This window comes from Xenopus tropicalis, chromosome 3 (assembly GCF_000004195.4).
Source record: "Xenopus tropicalis strain Nigerian chromosome 3, UCB_Xtro_10.0, whole genome shotgun sequence".
NCBI lineage: Eukaryota > Metazoa > Chordata > Amphibia > Anura > Pipidae > Xenopus > Xenopus tropicalis.
This window is the reverse complement of record NC_030679.2, coordinates 130,332,861-130,359,454: the sequence shown is the minus strand read 5'-3', so window position 1 is coordinate 130,359,454 and position 26,594 is coordinate 130,332,861. Positions and strand designations below refer to the sequence as shown.

At 40.2% G+C, this 26,594-nt stretch overlaps 1 protein-coding gene across 15 annotated transcripts in view; it reads left to right on the top strand.

Annotated features, from left to right (window-relative positions):
* ank1 (ankyrin 1) overlaps positions 1-26,594 on the top strand; it is a 120,953-nt gene that overhangs the window by 83,472 nt on the left and 10,887 nt on the right. For 13 of the 15 annotated variants that reach the window (XM_012959150.1, XM_012959146.1, XM_012959145.1 and 10 more), the window contains 14 exons: positions 890-1,044; positions 1,404-1,615; positions 2,295-2,499; positions 3,832-3,928; positions 4,159-4,387; positions 6,405-6,530; positions 7,797-7,916; positions 11,344-11,428; positions 12,626-12,700; positions 12,860-12,991; positions 13,375-13,521; positions 20,014-20,322; positions 20,429-20,501; positions 20,893-21,055. In XM_012959150.1, coding sequence (XP_012814604.1) covers positions 890-1,044; positions 1,404-1,615; positions 2,295-2,499; positions 3,832-3,928; positions 4,159-4,387; positions 6,405-6,530; positions 7,797-7,916; positions 11,344-11,428; positions 12,626-12,700; positions 12,860-12,991; positions 13,375-13,521; positions 20,014-20,322; positions 20,429-20,501; positions 20,893-21,055 — 2,128 coding nt within the window. Of the gene's footprint in view, positions 1-889; positions 1,045-1,403; positions 1,616-2,294; positions 2,500-3,831; positions 3,929-4,158; positions 4,388-6,404; positions 6,531-7,796; positions 7,917-11,343; positions 11,429-12,625; positions 12,701-12,859; positions 12,992-13,374; positions 13,522-20,013; positions 20,323-20,428; positions 20,502-20,892; positions 21,056-25,137; positions 26,049-26,594 lie in introns of those variants that run through there. The other 2 variants (XM_012959154.3, XM_018092511.2) reach the window with 2 other exon arrangements.

The window sequence follows — 26,594 nt, the reverse complement described above, 5'->3', positions numbered from 1 at the left end:
ATGGATTAATTATATCTTAGTTGGGATCAATTACAGATCCTGTTTTATTATTACAGAGAAAAGGGAATCATTTAACCATTAAATAAACCCAATAGGGCTGTTCTGCCCCCAATAAGGGGTAATTATATCTTAGTTGGGATCAAGTACAGGTACTGTTTTATTATTACAGAGAAAAGGGAATCATTTAACCATTAAATAAACCCAATAGGGCTGTTCTGCCCCCAATAAGGGGTAATTATATCTTAGTTGGGATCAAGTACAGGTACTGTTTTATTATTACAGAGAAAAGGGAATCATTTAACCATTAAATAAACCCAATAGGGCTGTTCTGCCCCAATAAGGGGTAATTATATCTTAGTTGGGATCAAGTACAAGGTACTGTTTTATTATTACAGAGACAAAATAAATCATTTGTAAAAATTAGAATTATTTGCTTATAATGGAGTCTATGGGAGATGACCTTTCTGTAATTCAGAACTTTCTGGATAATGGGTTTCTGGATAAGGGGTCCCATATCTGTACTGGCAGTTACTAAAACTGTTTGCATACACAAGAATGTATGCACAATTCAGCAGAAACAGCAGAGGCTTTAAAGGGGTAGTTCACCTTTAATTTGACTTTTAGTATAATGTAGACAGCAATATTCTGAGACAATTTGCAATTGGTCTTCATTTTATCTTTTGTTGCTTTAAAATTATTTCGTTTTTTGCTCAGCAGTTTGGAATTGTAGCAGCTATCTGGTCGCTAGGGTCAAATTTACCCAAACTGCCAGGCAATTATCTGAACAAAAAATTGGAATATGAATTATTATTATATCGTTTTTTGAGTTATTGTTACCCAAAGAACACTATCCCTATATTTCATTCTTTCATCTGCATGTATTTCCTAGCCCAGTGGTGGTAGAGATCCCACACTTCTCCTCTGCGGGGCGTGGCGATCGTGAACTCGTTGTTCTACGAAGCGACAATGGGTCAGTATGGAAAGAACATCAGAACCGTTATGGAAAGGCCTACCTGGAGGATGCACTGAGTGGTATGGACGAAGGTAAGAACATTTATTTATGAGTCTTTATTTTGTCTTCCCAGCCACAGTATATATCACCATTATGGAAATTTAGCACTCACTTCATGTATAAGTCCCAGTGTCTGCTGTGACAGAGTCCAAAATCTAGCAGAGGGGAGTTTAATTCTCATTGGAGAGTATAACATTTCCACTTTATAGCCTTCTGCATGGGTATATTTATGTTCAGGTGTCTTCTGTACTGTAAGACTGGATAATATTAATAACAGTGGCTAGTTAATATCACATTTTTCTATACAGCTCTTTATACCGTACAGTTACTATTAGTACTCTGTTATTAGTGTCTATTTTCTTACCCGACACTGATATGTTGCCCTTCTCAGAACTGGAGAGTGAAGAGGAACTTCACAAGAAGCGGCTTTGTCGTATCGTCACCACTGACTTCCCTTTATACTTTGTTGTGATGTCAAGAGTATGTCAGGACTGTGAGCTCATCGGCCCAGAGGGAGGGCCCCTGAAGAGCCGCCTAGTACCTCAGGTTCAGGCTACCTTTCCCCCAACTGCCGTCACCAAGAAAGTAAAGTTGTCTTTACAAGTAAGAACATAAAGTCATATTGCAGAGGAAGAAAGCAGCTAACTGGCTTTGTTTGGCAATAACAGGTCTGCAGAGAAATACTTCTTCTCTCAACTATGTCTATAGAATTCTAGTGTGTGTTTTGTATTTGTGTGACTATGTAAGTGATGAGCAATGCAGAACATGTGGGTGGTATATGCAAAAATATAATACTAACTACAATTAAATTCAAAGCCTGTTTCATTATAGATTGCCCACTTTTATAGGCTGTGTCCATGCCATGCCTCTTGTCTAGGTGGCTTTATCTGCAATGTGTGCACCAGTCTTGCACTTCCATAGTCCTGCAGCTAGGGTTGCCACCTGGTTAGTATTTCACCGGCCCAGCTGGTTTCCACCGCCCAGCCCACCCATTTCCCGCCCCTTACATCCTATCCCCACCTCAAATGGCATCATGTCCTGCCCACCAACAGAACAGAAAAAAGTGGCAACCCTACCAGCAGCAGAATATTATTTTTAGCAAATCGGAACCCCCTCTGCCATAATAGGTTCCCACTCTATTCTCAATGAAATGCAGCACATGGTCTTTCATTCTGTGCCTCTAGTTTTGTTATAACTTGAGCAATTTTGGTCTTATTGGTGAGTTAGAACCATCTTGTGAAAAGACATTACTCTGAATCACAATTTCTGTTCTGCATCTCAGGCTCAGCCTGTGCCAGATGAGCTGGTGTCCAGACTGCTAGGTAACCAGGCTACTTTTAGCCCCATTGTCACTGTGGAACCCCGCCGAAGGAAATTTCACCGGCCGATAGGCCTGCGCATCCCCCTGCCACCATCTTGGAAGGACAATCCAAGGGATAGTGGAGAAGGAGACACAACCAGCCTGAGGCTGCTTTGCAGTGTAACAGGTATGGGAAGAGAAATGACTAATACAGTTAGTCCAGTGAATACAGTAAATATGGAGTAAGTCTAACATCAGATTAGCGTTTGCCACGGCAAAAAAAGTCACAATGACAAAGCAATGTGTGATATTTACCTTTGGCAATAAAGCTATTAACTATACTCTGACAGAAATAGATGTTGGAGTTTAATTCTATAGACAATGAAACTTGAGCAGCAACCAGTGAAAGGTCAAGTAAAACATACTAGACAGCAGGTGTGCTTGGCTTCAGACAGTTCAGAGAAAAATCCCAGTCATTAAAGGAACTTGCATCAACCTGCACTTTTTCTGTATAACTGCACTCGGCACCGCTGCCTTCCTCCTGTTCCAGATTTTGGGACCTTGCACCTATTGATGCGGGAGAACCCTGAAGTACCACAACTACCTCTGAACCAGGCAGCAACTCCAGGGTTCTCACAGCATCCTATGTGCAATTTTGCACAGTAATTTTGAAAAAAGAGATTGCAATTTTGCAAAAAGGTAAGGGTGTACAGAGTGGAAATTGGTTATTTGTCTAAATAGTTTTATTTTGACACCAATCACTAGATGGCAATGTTAGGTGGGGATCTCCCTGTGGAGGTTCTAGAGCAGATTCTATTCAGTGGCACTTAGAGAGCATTCCCCTAGAAAGGCAGTATAAGGGATAGAGTTGTGTGCCACTGAAGCCAGGGAGCCTGAGGCTTGCCACCTCAGTGAGGTACCTCTATATAGGGTAGACAACCATAGGCTATATTTGTGGGGCTCACTTTAAGTAGTGTGAATGATAGGTCAGTTTTTTGAGCAGTTGAGGCTCCAACGAGGAGTAAGGAAGGGACCAGTTCCCCGTAAGTATTTTGCCAGACAGGGATCCAGAGAAAGAGGGGACTAGGTTAAGTAGGGTCTGTTATCTTGACACAAAGCTGACTTCTATGCCTGGAGTCTAAACAGTGCCTGATGAGGCAGAACAGCAGGGTAGGCATCAGGGGGGGCCTGGAAATGCTGTACAGTCATTACAGTTGGAGAAGCTATAATGGTGACTGTGAAGTTATATCTGTGTTCATCTACAAGACCGTGTGGACCACCAGTTTATTCTCTAGTGTGCAACTACAAGTCTCCTCTGTGACAGTGCTGTATATCTTAAAGAGTTATTTTGGCCAGTTAATACTAAGAGATATTTGGGGCACACTGTTACAAGGGCACAACACTCTCACACTGAAAGCCAGAAATGACACCAACAGGACTCTTGTTCATGGCTTTTGCATTATTGCTGCAGAGATGTTTGCTTTATTTACGATTTTCATGAATCTTTCTCATGTATTAGGCGGTACAGCCCCTGCACAGTGGGAAGACATCACAGGTACCACTAAATTGGTATATGCCAATGAATGTGCCAACTTCACCACTAATGTATCTGCCAGGTAAGAATTGCATAGCTAGGCCACATCATTTAGAGCCAATCAGGCAAAACACCGGCACGCGCCAACTTCATTATTATATCCACGTTTAGGTACCTTTATTGGTGCTGGGATCCCAGCCTTATCCATAAACACAGTGTATGGAGTTTACACTCTTGGTTTACACACCTGCTATCTGTGCACATTGTTTGTTTCCCTACCAAAATATTTTGTTCCTCTCTGTTGTGCTGCAGATTTTGGCTGTCAGACTGCCCTCGTACAGCCGAGGCAGTGTCCTTCTCCACACAGCTGTATAAGGAGCTTAGTGCAGTACCATACACGGCACGTTTTGTGGTCTTTGCCAAAATGTCCGATGGGCGGGAGGGACGCCTTCGATGCTACTGTATGACTGGGGACAAATTGGAGAAAACACTGGAACAGCATGAAAATTTCACGGAGGTAGCACGAAGTCGGGATATAGAGGTAAATTTGGGGAATAATACGAAAGCAAAACTGTAATATTGGCAACAATGCAGAATATTCACACAACTGGCCGGATATCTTGTCAAACCTTGGCCAAAAACATTTTGGCTGTAGTCTGCTTGATAAAAAATCCTCTCATACAATGATGACATAGTACAGGTATAGGACCCATTATCCAGAATGCCTGGGACCAAGGGTATTCCGGATAAGGGGTCTTTCTGTAATTTGGATCTCCATACCTTAAGTCTACTAAAAAATCAATAAAACATTAATTAAACCCAATAGGATTGTTTTACATCCAATAAGGATTATTTATATCTTAGTTGGGATCAAGTACAAGGTACCATTTTATAACTACAAAGAAAAAGGAAATCAGTTTTAAAGTTCTGAATTATTTGATTAAAATGGAGTCTATGGGAGACAGACTTTCCGTAATTCGGAGCTTTCAGAATAACGGGTTTCCGGATAAGGGATCCCATACCTGTACTGGGCTGCAGTAGGTCACTTGATCAACTGCCAAAAGACCCAGTCAGTGCTTTCATTTGCCAGCACTGGTGTGCATTTGTTGATCTGTTTGCTTGACTCTCGGGATCTCTACATGTGGCCAGCGTCAGCTGTGTGGGTGTTTTGACATTAAGATGCTTTCAGATGTATTCTCTCTAAGCCAGTAGTTTTTAATCCTACTTGGTTCAATGCCTCTTTGGGGTGCAATGTTCAGCACTGCACCCCTTAGCTCATAAACCACTTCCATATCAGCCACAGTTCAGAAAAACCTAGAACAGTAACTGTTAACCATAGTTTTTAATCCTACTTGGTTCAATGCCTCTTTGGGGTGCAATGTTCAGCACTGCACCCCTTAGCTCATAAACCACTTCCATATCAGCCACAGTTCAGAAAAACCTAGAACAGTAACTGTTAACCATAGTTTTTAATCCTACTTGGTTCAATGCCTCTTTGGGGTGCAATGTTCAGCACTGCACCCCTTAGCTCATAAACCACTTCCATATCAGCCATAGTTCAGAAAAACCTAGAACAGTAATTGTTAACCATAAATCTCACTCTGACACTAAAGCTGGTCTGAGAGAAAAGAGGCTTTACATCTAAATGGCCCTAACTGGCCTTCAATCTGGGCCCCCAGTCAAGATGCCGTGTCCCCCAAGGGACAACCCCACAGTTTAAAAATCACTGTTCTTAGAATAAAGTGTCCCTTTTCCACACGGTGTAGAGCAGTGCTCAGTCTAGCACAAGGCAGCCCTGTCCTTACACTCTGCCATATTAAAGGCAGTAAATACAGGGTTCAATTGCAGCCTGGACCCAGCACCAACTCCTAACTTGGGCACAACAAGTAGTAGGTTGAAGAGGGGACACCTACATGCCTCCCCCAGTCCCCCTTTAAGAATATAGTGTTGCCAAATACAGTCAGCATTGTATTCATTTGGAAGAAGGCAGGTCCCTTTGCTCTGTTTTTAAGCATTGACTTGCGGCAATTTTTCTTCCTGCGGGGTGAAAAATGCCAGAAACATGGAGGCCTGTGCCCGCACTTTGCACCCTGCCCAGCATGAAATTCTATTTATTCAGATCCACTCACTTCTCTGCACACATTGTTTTTTAAAAGTGTAACCTTTGGTTTAAAGTGCACAGTAAGGCTAATTTTTGCATCTACTGCCATAAGAAAATTAGAGGGAATAGTAAGTTCATTTAGTTGGTAATATGATTGTTAATTATAGCCACAATAGTATTGTTGAATTTTGCGTGATGAATTTCCATACATACAGACATACTTTCTCTTTCTGTATTTATTATGCAGCATTTATGAATACCATGCTATCATATGCTATATACTATCATAAAATTGACATACAAATGTCTTTACATGGCCTTTATGAGTTATACTGCTACGTATCACTGCCCTTTAGGTAATTACCATGTGACATATCTAGGGGGTAACACTTTATTTACACAGATGTTTCTGAATTCTAAATATGCTCATTTACTCAGGGAAATGTTTTTTCTGCAGGTGCTCGAAGGGACAGAACTATTTGTAGAGCTGTCAGGAAATCTGGTACCCTTAAAGAAAGCAACTCAGCAAAGAAGTTTTATTTTCCACGCATTTAAAGAAAACAGATTGCCGCTACCTATTAAGGTAAAAAGTAGTACATTGGTGTCATCGTGTGCCCAAAAGTACAGAATTAACTAATATGTAGTGCTTATTAAATTGACAGAGGTATCTTGCATTAGGCTGATGCCACATGTGGCGTTTTTACGCTGCGTATTTTCTAATTCTCTCAGCGGCTGAAAAACGCCTGATATCATCATCCATAGAAATAACTTGAAAAGACTCGAGGCAAACCACACAAAGCGTAAATACGCTAGAAAACGCCTTAGCACAGATTTTTCAAGCGTTGGCTGAAATACGCCAGTATTTGCACAGCAACCTATTCCTATGTATACACAAAGGCAGCTGCCAGACCTAGCGGAAATACACAGCGTTTTTTACTATTTTGCACTATTAGCACCATGGAAACGGGATTTGCTTACGTCACCAGTACTAGGCTGAAAAACGCCATAGTCAGGGGCTGTGTGGCTTGTGCGGCGTTTTTAGGCTGAGAAAATACGCAGCGTAAAAACGCCACGTGTGGCATCAGCCTTAAGGAAGCCATCATTTCTACACTAGGGCTGTTCATTAAACTTTTGCATCCGGACAAACAGTGACCGCACTGACCAAAATTCCTAATTTAAAACACAGGACATTTTAGGATGGGCCAAACTTTAACGTGCCCTAAATCCCATTCACTTTCTGGTAAGCACCAATCACATTTGGGTCCCTGATTCAGGCCTGCTCTGCCTAAATAAGTGCAGTGTGGGATATGATTTGCAAACGTAGCAAATAGGTGCTGTTTCTGGTGCCTATAATTCCTATTAAACTTCAAAGACTTTGGTGCAGCATTCTGAACACAAAAAATAGGGTACTTTCAAACCACAACTAGAAAAGGTGAGCTCATCTACAACGTGATGGTATATCCTATATCAAAGTGCAAAGAAATTCCAAACCATTAACCAAGCACCAAATAACAGGAATGACAATACAATCTTCTGAAATTTTAGTTTAAAGCCTTATTTACGGAATGCTAAGGAGATGATTTAGCAACAGCAAAAGCAGTCATCGTTGGACTCCGTATCCAAAAAAAAAAATAATACTAAATATTAATTCCAGAACCATTTTTCAAATGTAGTGCAAATTATTGATAACATTCTAAGCCTGTTGTTGACTAAGGTCGAACACTAGCTATACAACATGGGTTTGACATATTTTCTGCTCTCAGAGCAGAACCTCAATGAGAAAAGACCCTAAGATGCATTTTGTACCCAGCAGATTTCATTTTTACTGGTGTGCCTTGTTATTCTACAGATTCGGGACAGCAGCCGGGAGCCATGTGGATCTTTGTCTTTCTTGCGCAAATCCATGAAATATGAATCCTCCCAACAAGTTCTGTGTCACCTAAACGTCACAATGCCACAATATACCCAGGTGATGATGGGTTTTTATCCTCTGACATCTATATCTGCGAAAGCTCACGTTCATGTTTTGCATTCATCTTTGCAATAATTCACATCTTTCAATAATGCAATTTTATAGTGTAACAAGAGGAAACTTTGGGTAGCCTATTGATATAATATGGTTAGTTATGCAAGGCACCTATCCTTTGCTTCTGAACATGGGAGGGGGGTTCATCTGAGGACTGTGTAGGACTGTACTTTGAAATTTATATCACATAATTACACAATTAGACATTCACACAAATCATATAATGTGAATATGTTGTTGTGCCTCAGGTTGTTCTAATGTGTAGCTCTTTGCATGCAAGTCCTATTGTGTAAGCTTCACATGAATAATTTTACATTTATCTGTTACACACTGGGTTGTAAAATACATGAATATACAGGTATAGGATGCTTTATCCAGAAACCCGTTATCCAGAAAGTTCCGAATTACGGAAAGGCCATCTCCCATAGACTCCATTATAAGCAAATAATTCTAATTTTTAAAAATGATTCCCTTTTCTCTGTAATAATAAAACAGTACCTGTACTTGATCCCAACTAAGATATAATTACCCCTTATTGGGGGCAGAACAGCCCTATTGGGTTTATTTAATGGTTAAATGATTCCCTTTTCTCTGTAATAATAAAACAGTACCTGTACTTGATCCCAACTAAGATATAATTACCCCTTATTGGAGGCAGAACAGCCCTATTGGGTTTATTTAATGGTTAAATGATTCCCTTTTCTCTGTAATAATAAAACAGTACCTGTACTTGATCCCAACTAAGATATAATTACCCCTTATTGGGGGCAGAACAGCCCTATTGGGTTTATTTAATGGTTAAATGATTCCCTTTTCTCTGTAATAATAAAACAGTACCTATACTTGATCCTAACTAGGATATAATTAATCCTTATTGGAGGCAAAACAATCCTGTTTGGTTTAAATGATGTTTAAATGATTTTTTAGTAGACTTACGGTATGGAGATCCAAATAACGGAAAGATCCCTTATCTGGAAAGCCCCAGGCCCCAAGCATTCTGGATAACAGGTCCTATACCTGTACAAAGAAACAACTTCACATAAGTAAGATTTCAGGCCTCATTACAAAAACTAAGGAAAAAACAGATTTTTCAGCTACTTGCATGGAGCTAGCCCAGTGCTGCAAAATGAAAAAGGTGGGCACATAGGCATCCCCCTGGCACACCCCTAGCTTACCAATCATTTAGAACACCAAGCTAAGGAGCACCAGGGGGCATGGGATTCCTATACTTATGGGCAGATTAATAAAACTCAAATGTATCTAATTTAATTTCTTTTGAAACCACGAATAAAACTTGCTTCCACGAATGTCAGACTTTTATCAAAAAATCCAAAGTGAAAAAGCACATGCAGGAAAAAGTTGCAGACAAGTCGCGAAAAGCATTACTTTTCAACTTGTCACACGATAACTGCAACTATTTCAAAAAGCCCTGACCTGGCATGGATTTATAGTGAATTTTGGCTTTGGCAAATTGTTTAGAGAAGCTTCAGTGAAAAAATAGGAGCAGTTGTGTAAAAAAAGGGCATGGTCGCATATAAAAAAGGAGCAGCCGTGTCAAAAGTAAGGGTACGGTCATGCACGTAAAAAAAAAAAACGCGGTCATGTGTGTCAAAAAAAATTGTACATGTCAAAAAAAGTTGCACTCACCCACATTTTGCAAATTTTTCCATAGTTTAGAGCAGGGGTGGGCAAACTTTTTGGCTCACGGGCCACATTTACTTACCCCCGGGCCAGACCGGGGCGGGCAGGGCCAGGCCAGCATTACGCCCCCTTAGTCTGTTTAATTCCGGCCCGCCAATGACACCAAGTCTCGCGTGATGAGACTTGGCGTCGTCGGCGGGCCGGATTAAAAAGGCCAAGGGGCCGGATGTGGCCCGCGGGCCGTAGTTTGCCCACCCCTGGTTTAGAGAATATTTCAGCAATATGGGACAAATTGCCCCTTGAGGCCCCTGCACCCCCGAATGGCCTTGGGGGGGAGTTGGACAGGAGGGGGCCTTTCAACCCCCACCTAAATTAAACTTAGAGTCAGCGCGTCGGGGGAGGCCAGCGGCTCGGTATAGTGCCCTGTGCGGATCGGGTCTAAGCCCAGTCTGACCCTGCCCTTGACGCTCCTGCACGTGCACCCACAACATTAGTAAATGAGCCTTTTCATGTCATTTGTTTAAAGTACCCAAATATGGCAATCAAAATTCCAGGCGGCTTTCTCTTCCATGTTAATTGAAAATGTACTATTAATAAAGAAAGAATGAAAATGAACCTAATGAATATTTGCTAACAAGGCAGTATCACAGAATGGAAGAGGCAAACTTTAAGTTTGAAAATATGATTTCAGTTTTAAGGGGACCTGTCACCCTAAAAATAAATTCCAAATCCTTTTCATGTTAGTTAGCAAAATAAACTTTATTTACACTATATACACGTAAATTATTTAATTTTTTTCCTTTCAGTCCTGGAATTTACAGTCACAGTAAGCAGGCAACCGCCATTTTGTGAACACTGTTATTAAGGCAAGCTTTGTATTCCCCCCAAATCTTGTGCATTTGCCATTTAGGTGATATGTAGGTAGCGCAGAATGGAACGTTAAAAGTAATTGTAATTAAAAATCTGAGCTGTTAATCATATATTGCCTGCCCCGCCTCTATGCCGGAGGACGCAATATATGATTGACAGCTCAGATTTTTAAATACATTTATAACAGTTATGGATGATTTAATTAAAAAAAGAATTTTGGTTTTCATTTTTAAAGGAACTTTTATTATACAGGTATAGGACCTGTTATCCAGAATGCTCGGGACCAAGGGTATTCCAGATAAGGGGTCTTTCCGTAATTTGGATCTCCATACCTTAAGTCTACTAAGAAATCAATAAAACATTAATTAAACGCAATAGGATTATTTTACATCCAATAAGGGGTAATTATATCTTAGTTGGGATCAAATACAAAGCACTGTTTTATTATTACAGATAAAAAGAAAATCAATTTTAAAAATCTGAATGATTTGATTAAAATGGGGTCTATGGGAGACAGGCTTTCCGTAATTCAGAGCTTTCTGGATATCGGGTTTCCGGATAAGGGATCCCATACCTGTACAGCTTTTTATCTGTGGGTGACAGGTCCCCTTTAAGTTTAAAAATACTTTCATATGTACCCTAAGTAGCAAAAGGAAAGTAAAACGTACAGACTTTCAGAGAAAGTATGTCCGTATAATATGCCATAATTTACTTTTTATTTCAGGGAAATCTTGGGTAACATTTACTTTGAACAAACTGAGGAATGGCAGTATTCCACCCTACATATGGTTATGCTGTAAGACATTTGTGTTTGTATGCTATAAGTGTGTTTGTGTGACACAGACTTGTGTTTTTACAGGGCCAAGGCAGCTTAGACAGAAGGAGGACGCTAACCCCACTAGCGCTAAGGGAAAGATACAACCGACTGAACGACAGCACAAGGAGTAAGAACAATTATCAAAGTCTGGAAAAGCCTCTGTTGGGGGGGAGGGAGAGATATTAAACCCTCAGAAGCATTAAGGGACAGATTTATCAACTTCAGGAATACTGAAGAATTCCCAACAGATTGATATTAACCCATTTATCAAAACTTTTATAAAGAAAAATACCTGGGTCAGTTTATCAGTATGCGCTTTACTGCTTTATATCACCAAGCGGAGTCTTACTGCCCTGCAAAACTCGTGTCAGGATAATAATGATAAATGTCAGGGTAATAGTATTCAATCTATTTTTTTCCACCATGGAGGGAATCGTTCCATTGGAGATAAATAGATTTATCTGAAAGGAATGGTGATAGTTTATTTTTACTGCTTGGTAATATTTACAGTATTTTAAAGGAGCAGTACACATCTATAAACACCTAAACATTAGCAAATTAAATAGGACTTGTCTTGAAAATGCATTTTCCATTTCTTTGCCATTATAAAGCACTAATTTAAAATTTTGGCTATGTTTACTGAAATCAACTCCCCCTTCCTTTATAAACAGGACAATATGTTCATATTTCCCTAGGGTGATGGCCCACGGGGGAGATTAGGTGCCTGCAGCTACCACTGGCAACTAATCTCCCTGAAATGCCCTTTCACCAGCAATAAAGTGAATCGCTAGTGGGAAGGCATAGACGTTGCTTCGGTTTTCTGAAGTCGCCCAAAGTTTCCTTGCAAGGCAACTTTGGACGACCAAGTGATGCTTATACCATCCCACCGACGATTTACATTCTTGCCAGTGGGATGGCATATAGGAGAGATGAGCTGCCCATGGTAGCAAAGATTTATCGTGGGTAACTAATCTCCCTGTGTACCCTTAAAGAAAAAACCTCCTCATTATCTAAGCAGCAGCCTTTGACCAGCTTACTATTAGGGGCTTCTCAGTGGACTGGTAATTAGCTTTACCAGCTCCTTCAGTTTTCAGTTTTTTGGGATTAGGGATTAGGAAGTGACAGGGAGTACTACTGTAAAGTGGGTTATTCACTGTACAATTACCTTAAGAAACCAATCAGTCTACTGCATTTATATAAAATAATCTCTGGTTAGTTGCTGTTAACTGCAACTTGTTCTTGTCAAATAGCCCCATTTATTTCCTTGTGAGTAGAACACTCTCTACATAGTTTTGTATTGTATTTGTATCTGTTTTCTTCCCAGGTTCTCTCAGTGGCATTGACCGCCTTGATATGAAGATGGCTGTAATATCAGAGCACCTGGGCCTCAGTTGGGCTGGTGAGCGAAACCTTCCCTCTGTCTCCATAGAATAAGCTTGCAGCCACAAACTACACCAATTATAGTTCCCATAACTATTTGTAGGATTCTGTTATGTGTCCTTTATTTGATGTGAGGATTCCATATGCAGGGTCAGTGTATTTACTGTTCTTTTCCCAGAGCTGGCCCGGGAGCTGCAGTTTGAGATGGATGAAATCAACAGGATTAGAGTGGAGAATCCAAACTCATTGCTTGAGCAGAGTGCCGCATTACTCCAGTTATGGGCATCCCGCCAGGATCCCAGTCCAAAGAGTAGGTACACTGTGTCACAGCCTAGTAAGGGTTGTTTGCCATTATGTACTGACAACCAGGACAAGTGCCAAGGTTTTGCACAGATATTTGCCTTTAATAAGGATGGCCCAGTACAGATGTCTTGGGTGCATATCACCCTATGGTATCTTAGTCCTAGTTCTAAAAATGTTACTTAGCTCAGTAGTATAAGCAGATATAAGTATGAATAAAAAGAATTTTGCTTACATGTTGTGATGAAACGTATGAACAAATGCAGATTTAAAAAAAGACAATATCCCAAAGTATACATTTTTTGGTTCTATTTTGATCCAAATGCCTTTCTACATATCTCTTGTACATTGCAAATATTCACTTTGACTATAACTATGTTTCTAATCCTCTAGTGGAGGACCTTTACACAGCACTAAGGAACATTGATCGAAATGAGATAGTCAACATGCTTGAAGGGTCAGGTCGCCAAAGCAGGAGTTTAAATGCAGACTGCCGCTACACCAACAGCGATGGATCCATTTCCCCTTCCCTAAGGAATGGTATGTTCTTGTTTAATCAGGCTGATATACGTAAGCAGATAGAGATTATGTAAACACAGATTATAGGATGTATTATACAGAATGTTCAGGACCTGGATAATGGGTTTTTGCTTATTTGATCCTATACCTATATGACAGGGGGGCACTACTTATCAGAAAAGTACACAGCACAAATATGTGACAACTATATGAAGCAAAGGGAACACCAAGAAAGTGGTAGAAGGAATGGGTAAGGGGGCCAAAGAAGGCAGAATATGGCATAAGGCCAGTTCATTTGTTGTGTTTTGTTATAGCTATAATATAGGTTAATGGGATAAACTATAAGCTTTTCATATCTTATTACCTTTTGTTGATATACACCTATATACTTGAAATGGTAGTGGTAACAACTAGGTGGCAGAAGTAGTAGGCCAAAAAATATCAAAGAAAATACGTGTAAAAATATGTACATGAAAAGAGGGCAGCAACCCTTCTACATTAACCAACCTCTCCAAAACATGGTCATCTAACTATCATCTAAAGAACTTTTTAATCCATCACTGTGGAGGCAGATCTTTTTAGACATTTTCTGTGTTACATATGTTGCTGCCTACTGACATCCTCCCAAAATAGGCCTATGGCACACATGTCTGAAATACGCCTGCTGCTACTGTGTGTGACAGGTGCATTACACTGAAGTAAGGGGCAGGCTGAATAGCCGCCATCAGGCGCTTCTCTACCGGCTGAAGAACCAGTGGAGAATTCATGGTGTGTGCCTTAGGTCTTGATTGACATCTATCTGACATCTATCTCATTTTCACCACAACCCAGAAACAATACGGTATTAGGGGACTTAAATGCATGTCTGTCAACCTCTCTCTTCTTTGCTATGCTTATTCGTTCACCTCTGACCTCCCCATGCTACTCTCCTCCTTCTGTTAGTCTACAGTTCCTCCTTCAACCCACAGAACCCATTCTATTTATCCTGATATTTCGAAGCATGTATGTATTTTTCTAACTTCCTCTACTATCGGCTTAAAAATATGGCAACATAATGCCCCCCTCCCCATAAAGAACTTGTGGCAGTTTGTTGTACTAATGATAAATAGCACTATGATATATTCCAGTTATAATTCATTTTATTAAGGCAGTTGTGCGTAGCTGGTTTCTTTGGAATGGCTAAAGCTCTGCTCCCATGATGCCTCCTTATCTTGTTTCATTGTTTATATGCCTACCCATTTACCCTCTATCCTGCCTGCAACTTAAAATTCTGTTTGGCTGTCAGGGTCACTGGCCTAAGCGACAACAAAACATATATGTCAAAACTGTAGGAAGTAACTTTATTGTTATTTTCATTTTCTATTGCTTATCACTCTGTTCAGGCCACAATCTATCTTCTTTTCCAAACTGCTGCCAGTATCACAGTTACTGTAGGGGGATTAAGTGTTAATCTTTTCCTACCTTACCTACTGTGAGAAATTCTCAGTGGGATTTGGCAAATGGATATTGGCCCAAGGGTGTCAGGTGGTATTACCTAGTATATAAAAGTGAGGTGATATCTATACTAGGCTTATTAGGCCTTTACTCCATGGCAAAAGATGGATGGTATGGTGGAGTCTGAGGCAGGAGAACTTTGAAGTAGCAGACCAAATAAATGGGAGGTAGGAAGAAGGCGCACCATGAATGAGAAATAGCTAAAATGAAGGATAAAGCTTATTAAATCCTAGTTGGTAAGTAGCAAGAAAAAGCAGTCCTGAGATCAAGACAACAAGAGGATTAGTACCTCAGTTGGCCCTATGCCAAAGTATGAACTCCAGTGAACATGAATAGGGTTAAGGAGAATTCACCAATGTGAGGGTGTGCCTGAAAATGGCATGAAAAACCTTTTCACTACAACTGTGAAGGCCCACGTAAAAGACAAATTCCGTATGCTCTGCCTAGTACCAAAGGCTGGTATATCCCAAAATGAGCCTTATAATAATTACACATAAGCAACTACATAGTACTTTAATTTCTAATCCCACACGATGGTTATGATGGCATCATCGGAGCAAAAGAGTCTTAAATCATCTGTTCCAATTAAAAATAAATGTCAGTCCTAGAAGTTAAATGTTCTATAGTTCACCACTGTTTCCAATAAAAATAAAAGAAAAATACTAGTGCTTTGGTCAACTGTCAGCCACAAGCTTTACCTGGAATAGACGGAGTACATCAACCCCTTTTGTAATAGGGGACCCTTCTTATGGACATACACAATACATATTTGTCTCATTATTTATTATTATATTTCCTGGTGTTGAAGGGAAGATATTACCAAAATGTAACTTAAGCTTGACCCCCCCCCCATAGATATTCCTAATTTCTTTACTGGTCACCTTATCCAGGCAGCTCAGCACACATTAAATAATATTAGCCCCCTGCTAACTGGCTGCACCCAATGTAGAAGAATGCAGAATGCACTCTACATCTGCACTGGCAATCCCACTTTAAAACATTCATGGCAATGAAGCAGGTTATTTTTAGAATTTGTTAGACCCTTCAGTGATGAATAGTGAAATATTTATTATAGCCTACTGGTTCTCGAGAAGTGCTATTAAGCTTACTTTCTATTCAGAGGATGTGCCGCTAAAATAAGTCATCAAAAGTCTCAAATCCCATGGGATTTGCGCAGCCAGTAGTGTAAATACTCTCTGCTGTGCACCCCAGCAAAAAATCTCCTGAGAGGCCCGGCACAGAGTAGCAAACCCTACCCGGCCCCCTTTCCACAGAAGTCCCACTGCCTGCTCGTGTATAAATCCCTGCTCCCTGCCCTCCTACCTGAGAGCGGGAATTTATATGCAACAACCCACAAGACAGCGTGGTCTACTTCCTTTCTCTTTACACCACTGTGTGCAAGCATTGTGCACTGAAACCTAGTGCTGTGGGCACAACACAACCCTGCAGGGCAGAGGGCACAGTGCAAATAACATGGTGGTTTGTACCATTTTTTTGCACTTGCACTTCATAAATGAGGCCTCATAAGTTTTCTTTCTGTGATGAAATTCATTTAAGAGGAACAATACATAAAACAGGGAAGAGGAACAATACATTTACTTTTTTTGGCAATATTTTCCCTTTAAATAAAAAAACAGCATTTAAACATTTTTGCTCTCTAATGAAATGACTCATTTCAAGTCCATATTACTTTTGGATGTTTATGTGTGGCTTATTTTTGATGTGGTGTGTGGTTTGTGTATTTGCAGTAATGTGTCTGTCCCTTGCTTGCGTGAAAGCTCTATTTGTTTCTGACTAATTTACTCACAATCTGTATGTGTATGTGTGTATATACATAACCAACAAACAAAGACGCTCCATGGGAAAAAAAAACTACTGGCCTCTCATAAATCCTGATGATTATATAGAGGCCCAGACTGGCAATCTGTGAAGCTGCCATAGACAGTCACTATTGATTGGGCCTGTGGGGGGGAGGGGGGTGTTTGGGCCTCTGTGTATTTGAAATGCCAGGGTCTATTTTGAATCCCAGTCTGGATTATAAAGATGATTTATTTACTTATCTTGGGGTAAGATATTCATTGCTAGAGGAGGCAACATTCACTGTGGGCTAAACAACTTAGCTTTCATAAGGTTATGAATGAAATTGCTTTCAGTTCTGTTGGTCGCTGCCTGGAAACCCTAGCTGCCACTCGGATAGTGCATGCAGGGAATGGCCGGTAAGCACGTGTGCTACTGCAATAATGAGCATTTTATCTTTGCTGAAAATCTGAATAGTGCATGTGAGGAAGGAGCCAATCCCTGCCGCAGGTCTCTTCTCCCTCCCGTGTTGGGTTTTGTGTTACGGAGAGCAGCAGGGATGGTGTGACACGTGGCACGGTGGCTGTCAGAGCTGATGCCTGGAACAGCTGGGTGACAAGAGACCTCAGCCCTTGCAGATACAGCACTTTCCTCACCTCTTTATATAGGAAGCAAGATGAAAGAGTTGACCTTAATATATTTGAGTTCAATCTAGTGCTCGACACTTTATGCTACTGTATGTTTGCAAAACATTTTAATGATACTATATTTATTAGGCAAAGATGAGCACATCAAAGGGGCATGATCTGAATGAAAAATTGTAATTATCTTTCATATATATTTTTCAGTTTTTAGCACAACGCAATAAAACGGTGCCTGAAGATCCCTTTACTAGAACCTAAGCATTCCTAACTATTTGCACAAAAACTTATATATTTTGCATGGGTTATAGCAGACTGTATGAGACAGAACAAGAAGTAAAGCATGCCAAGAACTAGGGATGCATTAGCTCATTTTGAATTTGGCTCGATAACAAATCCTCCGCAAACGATTTGGCAGAAAACCAAAGTTAATTTGTACTTAAAAATGAGTTAAATTGTTCTAGAGTGTCAGCATTTCCAAAAATATGCATATAAATATAGAAATAAATGAGTTGTAAGTATTTTGGTATCTGGCCAATCACAAAATTAATGATTGAATCCTTGAGAAGTCCAACAGGGTGCATGCATTGCTTGTCGCATGTAGGTACATGTCGCCCGGTTCTCCAATTGGCATCACTGGCAACTGGTCTCTCACCAGCATCAGGTAATTCATTATCCTCCAGTAACTGGCAATTTCTTACAAATATATGCGGCACTAAATGAGTAATGAAAATGATCTTTCCTATGTGTACAAAGTGCCTTAAAGTGTCTTCTCTCTGAATAACAGTACAAACAATTGGTTGCTTGTGCAATTTTTCAGTGGGTTGACTGAAGCCAGTCAAGTTGCAAAACCATGGACAAATATAAAGACATTGACTATCAATGTAAATTCATCCTTCTGGGACAGAACTGAAGCACATAAGGTTTTCCTAAAATACAATACACTTGTCACTATGACCCAGGGATATCAGTCACCTGTACTACAGAGTTGAAACTCTCCACCAGTAGGCGAGAATTATGGGAGGTCTGTTTCAAAAACATTAGCGAACCTTCATCCATGATAAAGACCCTGGGTGAGAATCAAGGGTATTTCTTTCCCTAAATTAAGAGATTGTTAAATTCAGCATATTAAACCTCTCATAAATCCCACCATATTGGTTCTTTATAAGCATATACTAAAATATTGTACAGAATATTTCTTGTTAAAACACTGTACTGTGGAAAACTAGGGATCAGAAAAGTGTCTGATCTTAAATATGTACATATAATATGTATAGGTATGAGATTTGGAAACCCGTTATCCAGAAAGTTCTGAATTACGGAAAGGCCATCTCCCATTATAAGCAAATAATTCTAATTTTAAAAAATTAATTCCTTTTTCTCTCTAACAATAAAACAGTACCTGTACTTGATCCCAACTAAGATATAATTACCCCTTATTGGGGGCAGAACAGTCCTATCGGGTTTATTTAATGGTTAAATGATTCCCTTTTCTCTGTAATAATAAAACAGTACCTTGTACTTGATCCCAACTAAGATATAATTACCCCTTATTGGGGCAGAACAGCCCTATTGGGTTTATTTAATGGTTAAATGATTCCCTTTTCTCTGTAATAATAAAAAAGTACCTGTACTTGATCCCAACTAAGATATAATTACCCCTTATTGGGGGCAGAACAGTCCTATTGGGTTTATTTAATGGTTAAATGATTCCCTTTTCTCTGTAATAATAAAACAGTACCTGTACTTGATCCCAACTAAGATATAATTACCCCTTATTGGGGGCAGAACAGTCCTATTGGGTTTATTTAATGGTTAAATTATTCCCTTTTCTCTGTAATAATAAAACAGTACCTGTACTTGATCCCAACTAAGATATAATTACCCCTTATTGGGGGCAGAACAGCCCTATTGGGTTTATTTAATGGTTAAATGATTCCCTTTTCTCTGTAATAATAAAACAGTACCTGTACTTGATCCCAACTAAGATATAATTACCCCTTATTGGGGGCAGAACATCCCTATTGGGTTTATTCAATATTTAAATGATTTTTAGCAGACTTAAGGTATGGAGATCCAAATTACAGAAAGTTCCCTTATGCGAAAAACCCCAGGTCCCGAGCATTCTGGATAACAGGTCCCATACCTGTACTCATTTAGTTAATAAGGAAAAGTGCAATTTACAGACTACAATATCACAGTATATTAAGGATTTGAGTTTATCTGAACTGTGATATTTTAATCTTAATTTAACACTGTCCATCACCATTCCTGAAATTATCAGGCAGAATCCTAATTCTAACATTATTTTTTACACACCTTTATAAATATGCCCCTACAGATTCAGCTGAATTCAAATCCTGCAAAAAAAGGGCAGGCATTCTGAACTAAAGCTTGAATTCAGAGCGTCCATAACCAATGATTTGCCCAACAAACATTAGATTAATAAAAAAAAAATATTTTAGCTAAAATCACAAAATGATTTAATTCTATCAGAAAGGAATGTGGGGGGAATGATTGCAAGTTTCTTAAATTTTGAGTGAGTGTGTGTGACAGCCCTTCCCCACCCTCCCCCCAACAGGTCACCCCTTGACGCAGGATGAACTACTATCCCCAGCATCTCTCAACTACTCCCTTCCCTCCCCATTACGACTGGAGCAATACTGGAATGAAGCGTCAATTTTGGATGGCGTCCCAATGGCAACAGCTGAGCCTGATGGGCTTTTGGACCTACCTGACCTTCCGCTCTGGGCCTCAGGCCTGTCTCCTTCCCTTGTGGCCCCAGAGGACTCATCCCTAGATTGCAGCAAGGCTGAGGACGAATGGGATCCTCCACCACGCCCTTCCTCAGGTTCCCCTGACTTGGAGGAGGAGGAGGCAGAAGCTGGAGGTCAGAGGCTGACGAATGAAGTGGGAAACAGCTAGAGAGATAGAGGGAGAAAGCTCGAGACTTGAACAATAAACTCTAAGCAACATGCTTGTTTCTCTAATTGCAGGTCCAGAGAGGGTGCAGGCCAGAATTACTGAAACACCCACTACATGCTGGGTATCGGGGAGCAGTGTTGAGAGGTAAAACACTATATACAAGTTTTGTTGATGATAATACCTTACTTTAGGCAATCCTAAAATGGAGTCTAATGCCAAACTGGCAACAAAGTAAGTTTCACATGTGCAATAACCTATCAGTGACAGCTCCAACATACCTGAGTTACAAGGGGTTAACAAGCCTGCAATCTGCATTTCATATACACCAACAAAGCATTTTCTTTTGTGTGGTACAAATCAGTACTCCGCTAGATCTAATTTCTATCATGTAAAAGGATAATATTTTGGAATACAGAATCTTATGATACAGAAAGGTCTATATGGCTCTTGAATGGGCTGGAAGGCATAAAATGCCAGGCCTCCATTTGAACAATCCTGAAAATGTTTGTTAACTCATATATGCCATAAACTTTAGGGTTCTGGACTGGACTGCAGATGCTCCCGTGTCATCTCCTTCGCTTTCCCCTCACCATGATAATGGTGCCCCTGTGACGTATGAAGAACTTCATCCAACCTTCAAGGGTAGTTCAAGAATCAGAGTTACACAGCAGAGTACAATATACACCGGAAGAGGAAAGGTACATTTTTATTTAGAAATTGCAAATCCTAAATGATTTGGCTTCATGTTTTTACCTTTAAAGTCACTCAACCTCACCGTCCTTATGCATTTTAGGCCTCTAGGAGGCAAGTTTCTATGTTGCTAAATGGTAGATAGGCAGGAAGGACCTTTTTGTGAGTTATCCAACACAGTTAATTTTGAGAAAAGTACAGTATCTAGTAGAATTAAGTCTAAAGCACTTGGACTTGATTTGGAACTGCAATTTGAACTCTAATTTTCACTATACTGCACAGCATAAACCACATGACTTTTAATGTGCTTTGGTGTTGGGTCTTATAAGTGTATCAGCTTCTGTCTCTGGGTGCTGCTTGGTTTAAAAAACACAGGAATGTGATGTTTGTTGAAAATTTGATTTTCTGATGTTCCAGCCACATTTGCTTTGCTCTTCAGATATTATCCCCAAACATACTGTTGACTGTAGTTTAATATCTCAGATCCTTGGTTCCAACTGTTTTGCAATTGCTTCTTTAATGGCAGTTAGTGAATGTTAGCCACATTCTTGTTCCATCAATCTGCTTTATGTCATTTCCCCAGTCTCACAGAGACAACGAAATGAAAAAACTCCATTAACTTGTCCAGCTGACTACAGTCTATGGGCGCTAACCAAAATGCAATTTCAAATTGCTTGCAAGCAGGTCACTTTTTGGAAGGAATGGGTGCACTTGCAGTGAGTCTTGAAACTATAGATATATCCCCAGGAACTTGGAGAGGCTCAGTTGACAAACAAGAACAACAGGTATCTTGAAGCTGTGGTTTGAGGATGTTAAAGGAGACATATCCTATAAAAATTATGAATGTTCCAGTGAATTATACTCCTCTAGATATTGAAAGATTGTGCTTAAAAATGTTGTGTTACGAACTGATTTTTTGAGAAATTCCACCAAAACCTCACTAGCCCCGCCCATCTGTGCCACTTCCTGCTGGCTGAATTCTCTGGATGTGCAGGGGAGCCGGCGGCCCTCAGTACACCGCACTGTAGGATAGGAACCAATCAGCAGCTAGGCTGACCTCAGAGGGAACTGAAGCCTGTCTGTGCTTGTGTGACTGCAGGGCTGTGATTGGCTCCCCCCCTTCTACTGTGCTTCTGGCAGGGACCGTTAGGACTCGCCCACTCTCCATTTCACACACTGACAGAGAAGCGAGAGGATCTATAGGGAGCTCCAATAAAGGGGCCATTGTTACAGATAGGGTTAATGTTTAGCCCAAAGGGAAACCAGCACCGAATATTATTCATAATTGCCTACAAAATTAGGGGTTTTTCCATTTATCAAATATGTCCCCTTTAAAAAAAAACAGTGAGCACAAGTCTAAAACTGCTATACAGTAGGTACTGTAAATCCCTCAGTCAGAGAGATCTGTAGACACTGCTGGTTTCTAGTTTATACGACTTTTCTTGCACTAACGTTTCCTTGCGGCTTCTTTTAGTAAATATTAGACATTTGGGAAAACAAATTTGAATTTGAAAATATAAAAAAATTAGAAATCATGGAGTTTTAGTAAATCTGCACCTTAGTGTGTAGTCTTACGATATGGAGGGATATACCCAGATTGTGAGAGATGGCAGGGTGACATTTAGAAAGAGATAATATACATATATACTGGGTGAGAGAGAGGATATACAGAGAGATAATACATCCAGGGTAAAACCGACCATACGCGCCCCAATATTATTGTACGAAACGCGTTTCATATGATATTCGGTGCGTGTATTGCGTCTCAAAAAGGTGACCGATATCGCAAAAAGCTGTGGATATCGGTCGTCTCGTCGATCGGTCAGGTTAAGAGATTTTGATCGGGCAAAATCTACATTTAGGGCTGAATCGCCACGTTCAGCCCCAAACGTCAGCGGCGACGATCTTTTTTGCGACCATTTTAAATCAGTCAAATTTCAAATTAGTCTCGAAAACTCAAATTAAATGCATCTTGATTTTTAAAAATATAATTACAACTCCAATTGACTTCTACATGAACTGACCAGATTTTAGAGCAATGACAAACGAGAAGATTAGTCGCCAACAATAAAGGTGGCCATACATGAGGCGATTTCGCTCGTTGTGCGATGAACGATTATATCGACAAACGATCGTATGGCGATCGAGTTCCCATACGATATGCCATCCACGGGCAACGATAATTCGGGAAAGATTTTGTCGCATCATTATCGTAAAATACCTACGATCGTACATCTACGTACGATCGATGTCGTTGCTGGCAATCGTGACATGCGCAGAGAACAATCGTTGAAAGACAAATGTCTGACACTCACACCAACTGGCAGATTTTATCGTTAAACGACCAAAATTTTTAAACCTGGCCGATCGATTTTGGGGACGATAATGTCGGCTCGTTTAGTGGGCCGACGATCGTTCGTACACCACCAACTATACGATAACTTAACGATAGCATCGGATCGTTCGGGAATCGGTCGTTTGTAAGTAAAAAATCGGTCCGTGTATGGCCACCTTAAATCTTCTTTACCCCAGACGACTATCTCTTTCAAATGCTTTCCCACCAGAAATACTGTAAATAGCCAGTGAGAGAACATACACATCACTAAATTGCAATGCAAGTTGGGACTACTTTGTAAAAACGAAGCGACATGTCTGTTTGCCCACCGGAGATTTACATTATTGCCAGTGTGAAAGCATTTGAACAAAATTAATTGCCTGCAGTAGAAGAGATTTATCGCAAGTGACTAATCTCCTCATGTGTCATTGCCCTTAGATTTCCAAATTTTTTTATTTGAGTTTTATTCTTTTAATAAATCTTGAAAATGTAAATTTGGGAAACGTATTTGTGATTTTTGCTGCAAAAATTTGCAAATCGTGGTAAAAAAAATTAAATTAAAATGTGGATACATTTGGCCCAAAGAGACAGTTATACAGTCAGATAATAAACACAGTGTGAGAGTTTATAGAGAACTAATACACTCGGCCTGGATTTACTTGTTTTATGTTTTGATCTTTGGTCTGAGGCCAGCTCTATATTACCCAAGGGTGGGGCATATCTGGTAAAAAAAATCCACTCGTTTGGCAACCTTGCCAAACAAGTGGATCTTAAGACCAAGTGGATCTTAGGCCATATGTCCGGCCAGGTGCAGACACACAAAGCATATTTTGGCAAGTAACTATTTGAGTATGCAGTTATGCACCAAAATCCCCTTTATGTACCTGCACCAAGGATGATGCAATTGCAAGTGCAGGCACATCAATACGAATTTTAAAGCATAGGGGCTGATTCTTGGCCTGCATTTATCCTTGTGGCATCAGTCTTAGAGAGAGATTGAGTATATAGAGTTATAATATACAGACAGTGTAAAAGAGAGGAAAAATACACAGAAATATGATACACTGACATAGACAGTGTGAAACAGATAGAACATGCAGACCAGACAGATAAGGTACACAGACAGTGAGAGAAATAGGATATAGAGAGAGATACGATACACAGACAGTGGAAAGAAAAAACATGGTTGCTCACTGAGTAGCACATCTGCCTTACAGTGTTGGGGTCCTGAGTTCAGTCCCTGGCAGGGCACTATCTGTAAGGAGTTTGTATGTTTTGCCTGTGTGGGTTTCCTCCGGGTACTCCGGTTTCTTCCCACACTCCAAAAACATACAGGCAGGTTAATTGGCTCCTGAGTAAATTGACCATAGTGTATGTGATAGGAGGGCCCTTGGATTGTAAGCTACTGTGAATGTGAATGATGAATAATCTCTGTAAAGTGCTAAAGAAATGCGTCAGCGTTATATAAATAACAGGAAATAATAATAACAAAATACAGAGACATTAGGTACTATGACTGTAAGAGATACACAGAGAGAGAGCGATACTGTGCTCAGAAGAGGGAACACAAAAGGGCATTATACAGGGTAGAGAGAGGTACACAAGGCAAACAAGGGATAATATAGATATAGGATACAATTATTTTATGGTTCACAAAGGGAGTTATGGATAAGATACACAGATAAGCAGATAAAAAAGGCTTACACATAGGGAGAAAGTACACAAGCACACTGATGTACAGATAGATATTCACACAGATTAATAGCATGCAGAGGAGAAATACAGAAAGGTTACAGGACAGTTTGCAAGCAGTTCTCCTTTGCCAAGTGACTTTCAATACAACTCCGAGGTCATTCCACCACCTAATTTAAATCCTGCCCCCATTCCCATCACTTAAGGGTATTAAGTGTTCCTCTGCATTCCCTGTCCTGGGTCTGGTTTCAGACCCTCCCTTAGACAGCTGAGAGGGAGCAGAATAGAGAGAGAAAAATATCCCTCCTGGTACAACCCCCTGTGCCCAGCCTACAGACTAGCAAAAGTGAAACTGCAGCTTTAACTTTGTCTGAAGGGGGTGAAGCTACCGGTGGATTTACAGTAGGAAAACTCCCATTTGGAGTTGGTAGGAAGCTGAAGTTATGGATTAAGCCTTGTACCTGTTATACCTGACAAAACATCGACAAATAATGTTTATTCTTGGGGAGGGGTAGCCCAAATGGATGCAAAGGGCTCAGCATTAGAATAAGGGACATTTCACGGTATGCTATGCCAGTTGATGTTTTAGTTTAACAGACTGTGAAAGAACCCAAATACCGGTATTAGAAGAATACTAAAATGGCTTTCATTCAGCTGTAGGTATTATACAAAGGACTGCAGTGAAGGTTTGTCACTGGTATATAACAAAATAGAATTGACTGAACAAGTGTTATCCCCTCAGTTGAGAGCAGGACAGGATGTGGGGGTTCCTAACAGAGCTGGGGGTGTGCATAGTACTGATAGGATTCTTTGTGGTAAGCTGTCAGAATGTAGTCCATATTGTTCGGGGAGCTGGTAAATTTGTTCTTCGCCGACTCCACACTGAGCTCGACAAAGAACTTGGGGAAGGAGGTGGAGAAGATGATGAGGAAACACTGACCACCAAGGTTGTGAGGAGGAGGGTCATCGTCAAGGTACGTGGGCAAAATCAAGTCATAGATATATATTTTTACACAACATGACTTTCACTGATCTGTAGCTTACTTTATATAAAACTGTTTTATGGACGTCTTTCACCAAGTATATCATGGTGCCTCTCCTCAAACCACCAGCTTAGATTATACACCAGATAGCTTAATAGGCTTTTCTCTGGTCTGGTCCAGTATCTATCCCAGTTATACAATAGGGCATTTCTCTGCTCTGTATATCAGTTTATAGGGGGATCCCCAGTGTGTATCCCATTTATACAATAGGGCTTTTCTCTGCTCTGTATATCAGTTTATAGGGGGATCCCCAGTGTATATCCCATTTATACAATAGGGCTTTTCTCTGCTCTGTATATCAGTTTATAGGGGGATCCCCAGTGTATATCCCATTTATACAATAGGGCTTTTCTCTGCTCTGTATATCAGTTTATAGGGGGATCCCCAGTGTATATCCCATTTATACAATAGGGCTTTTCTCTGCTCTGTATCTCAGTTTATAGGGGGATCCCCAGTGTATATCCCATTTATACAATA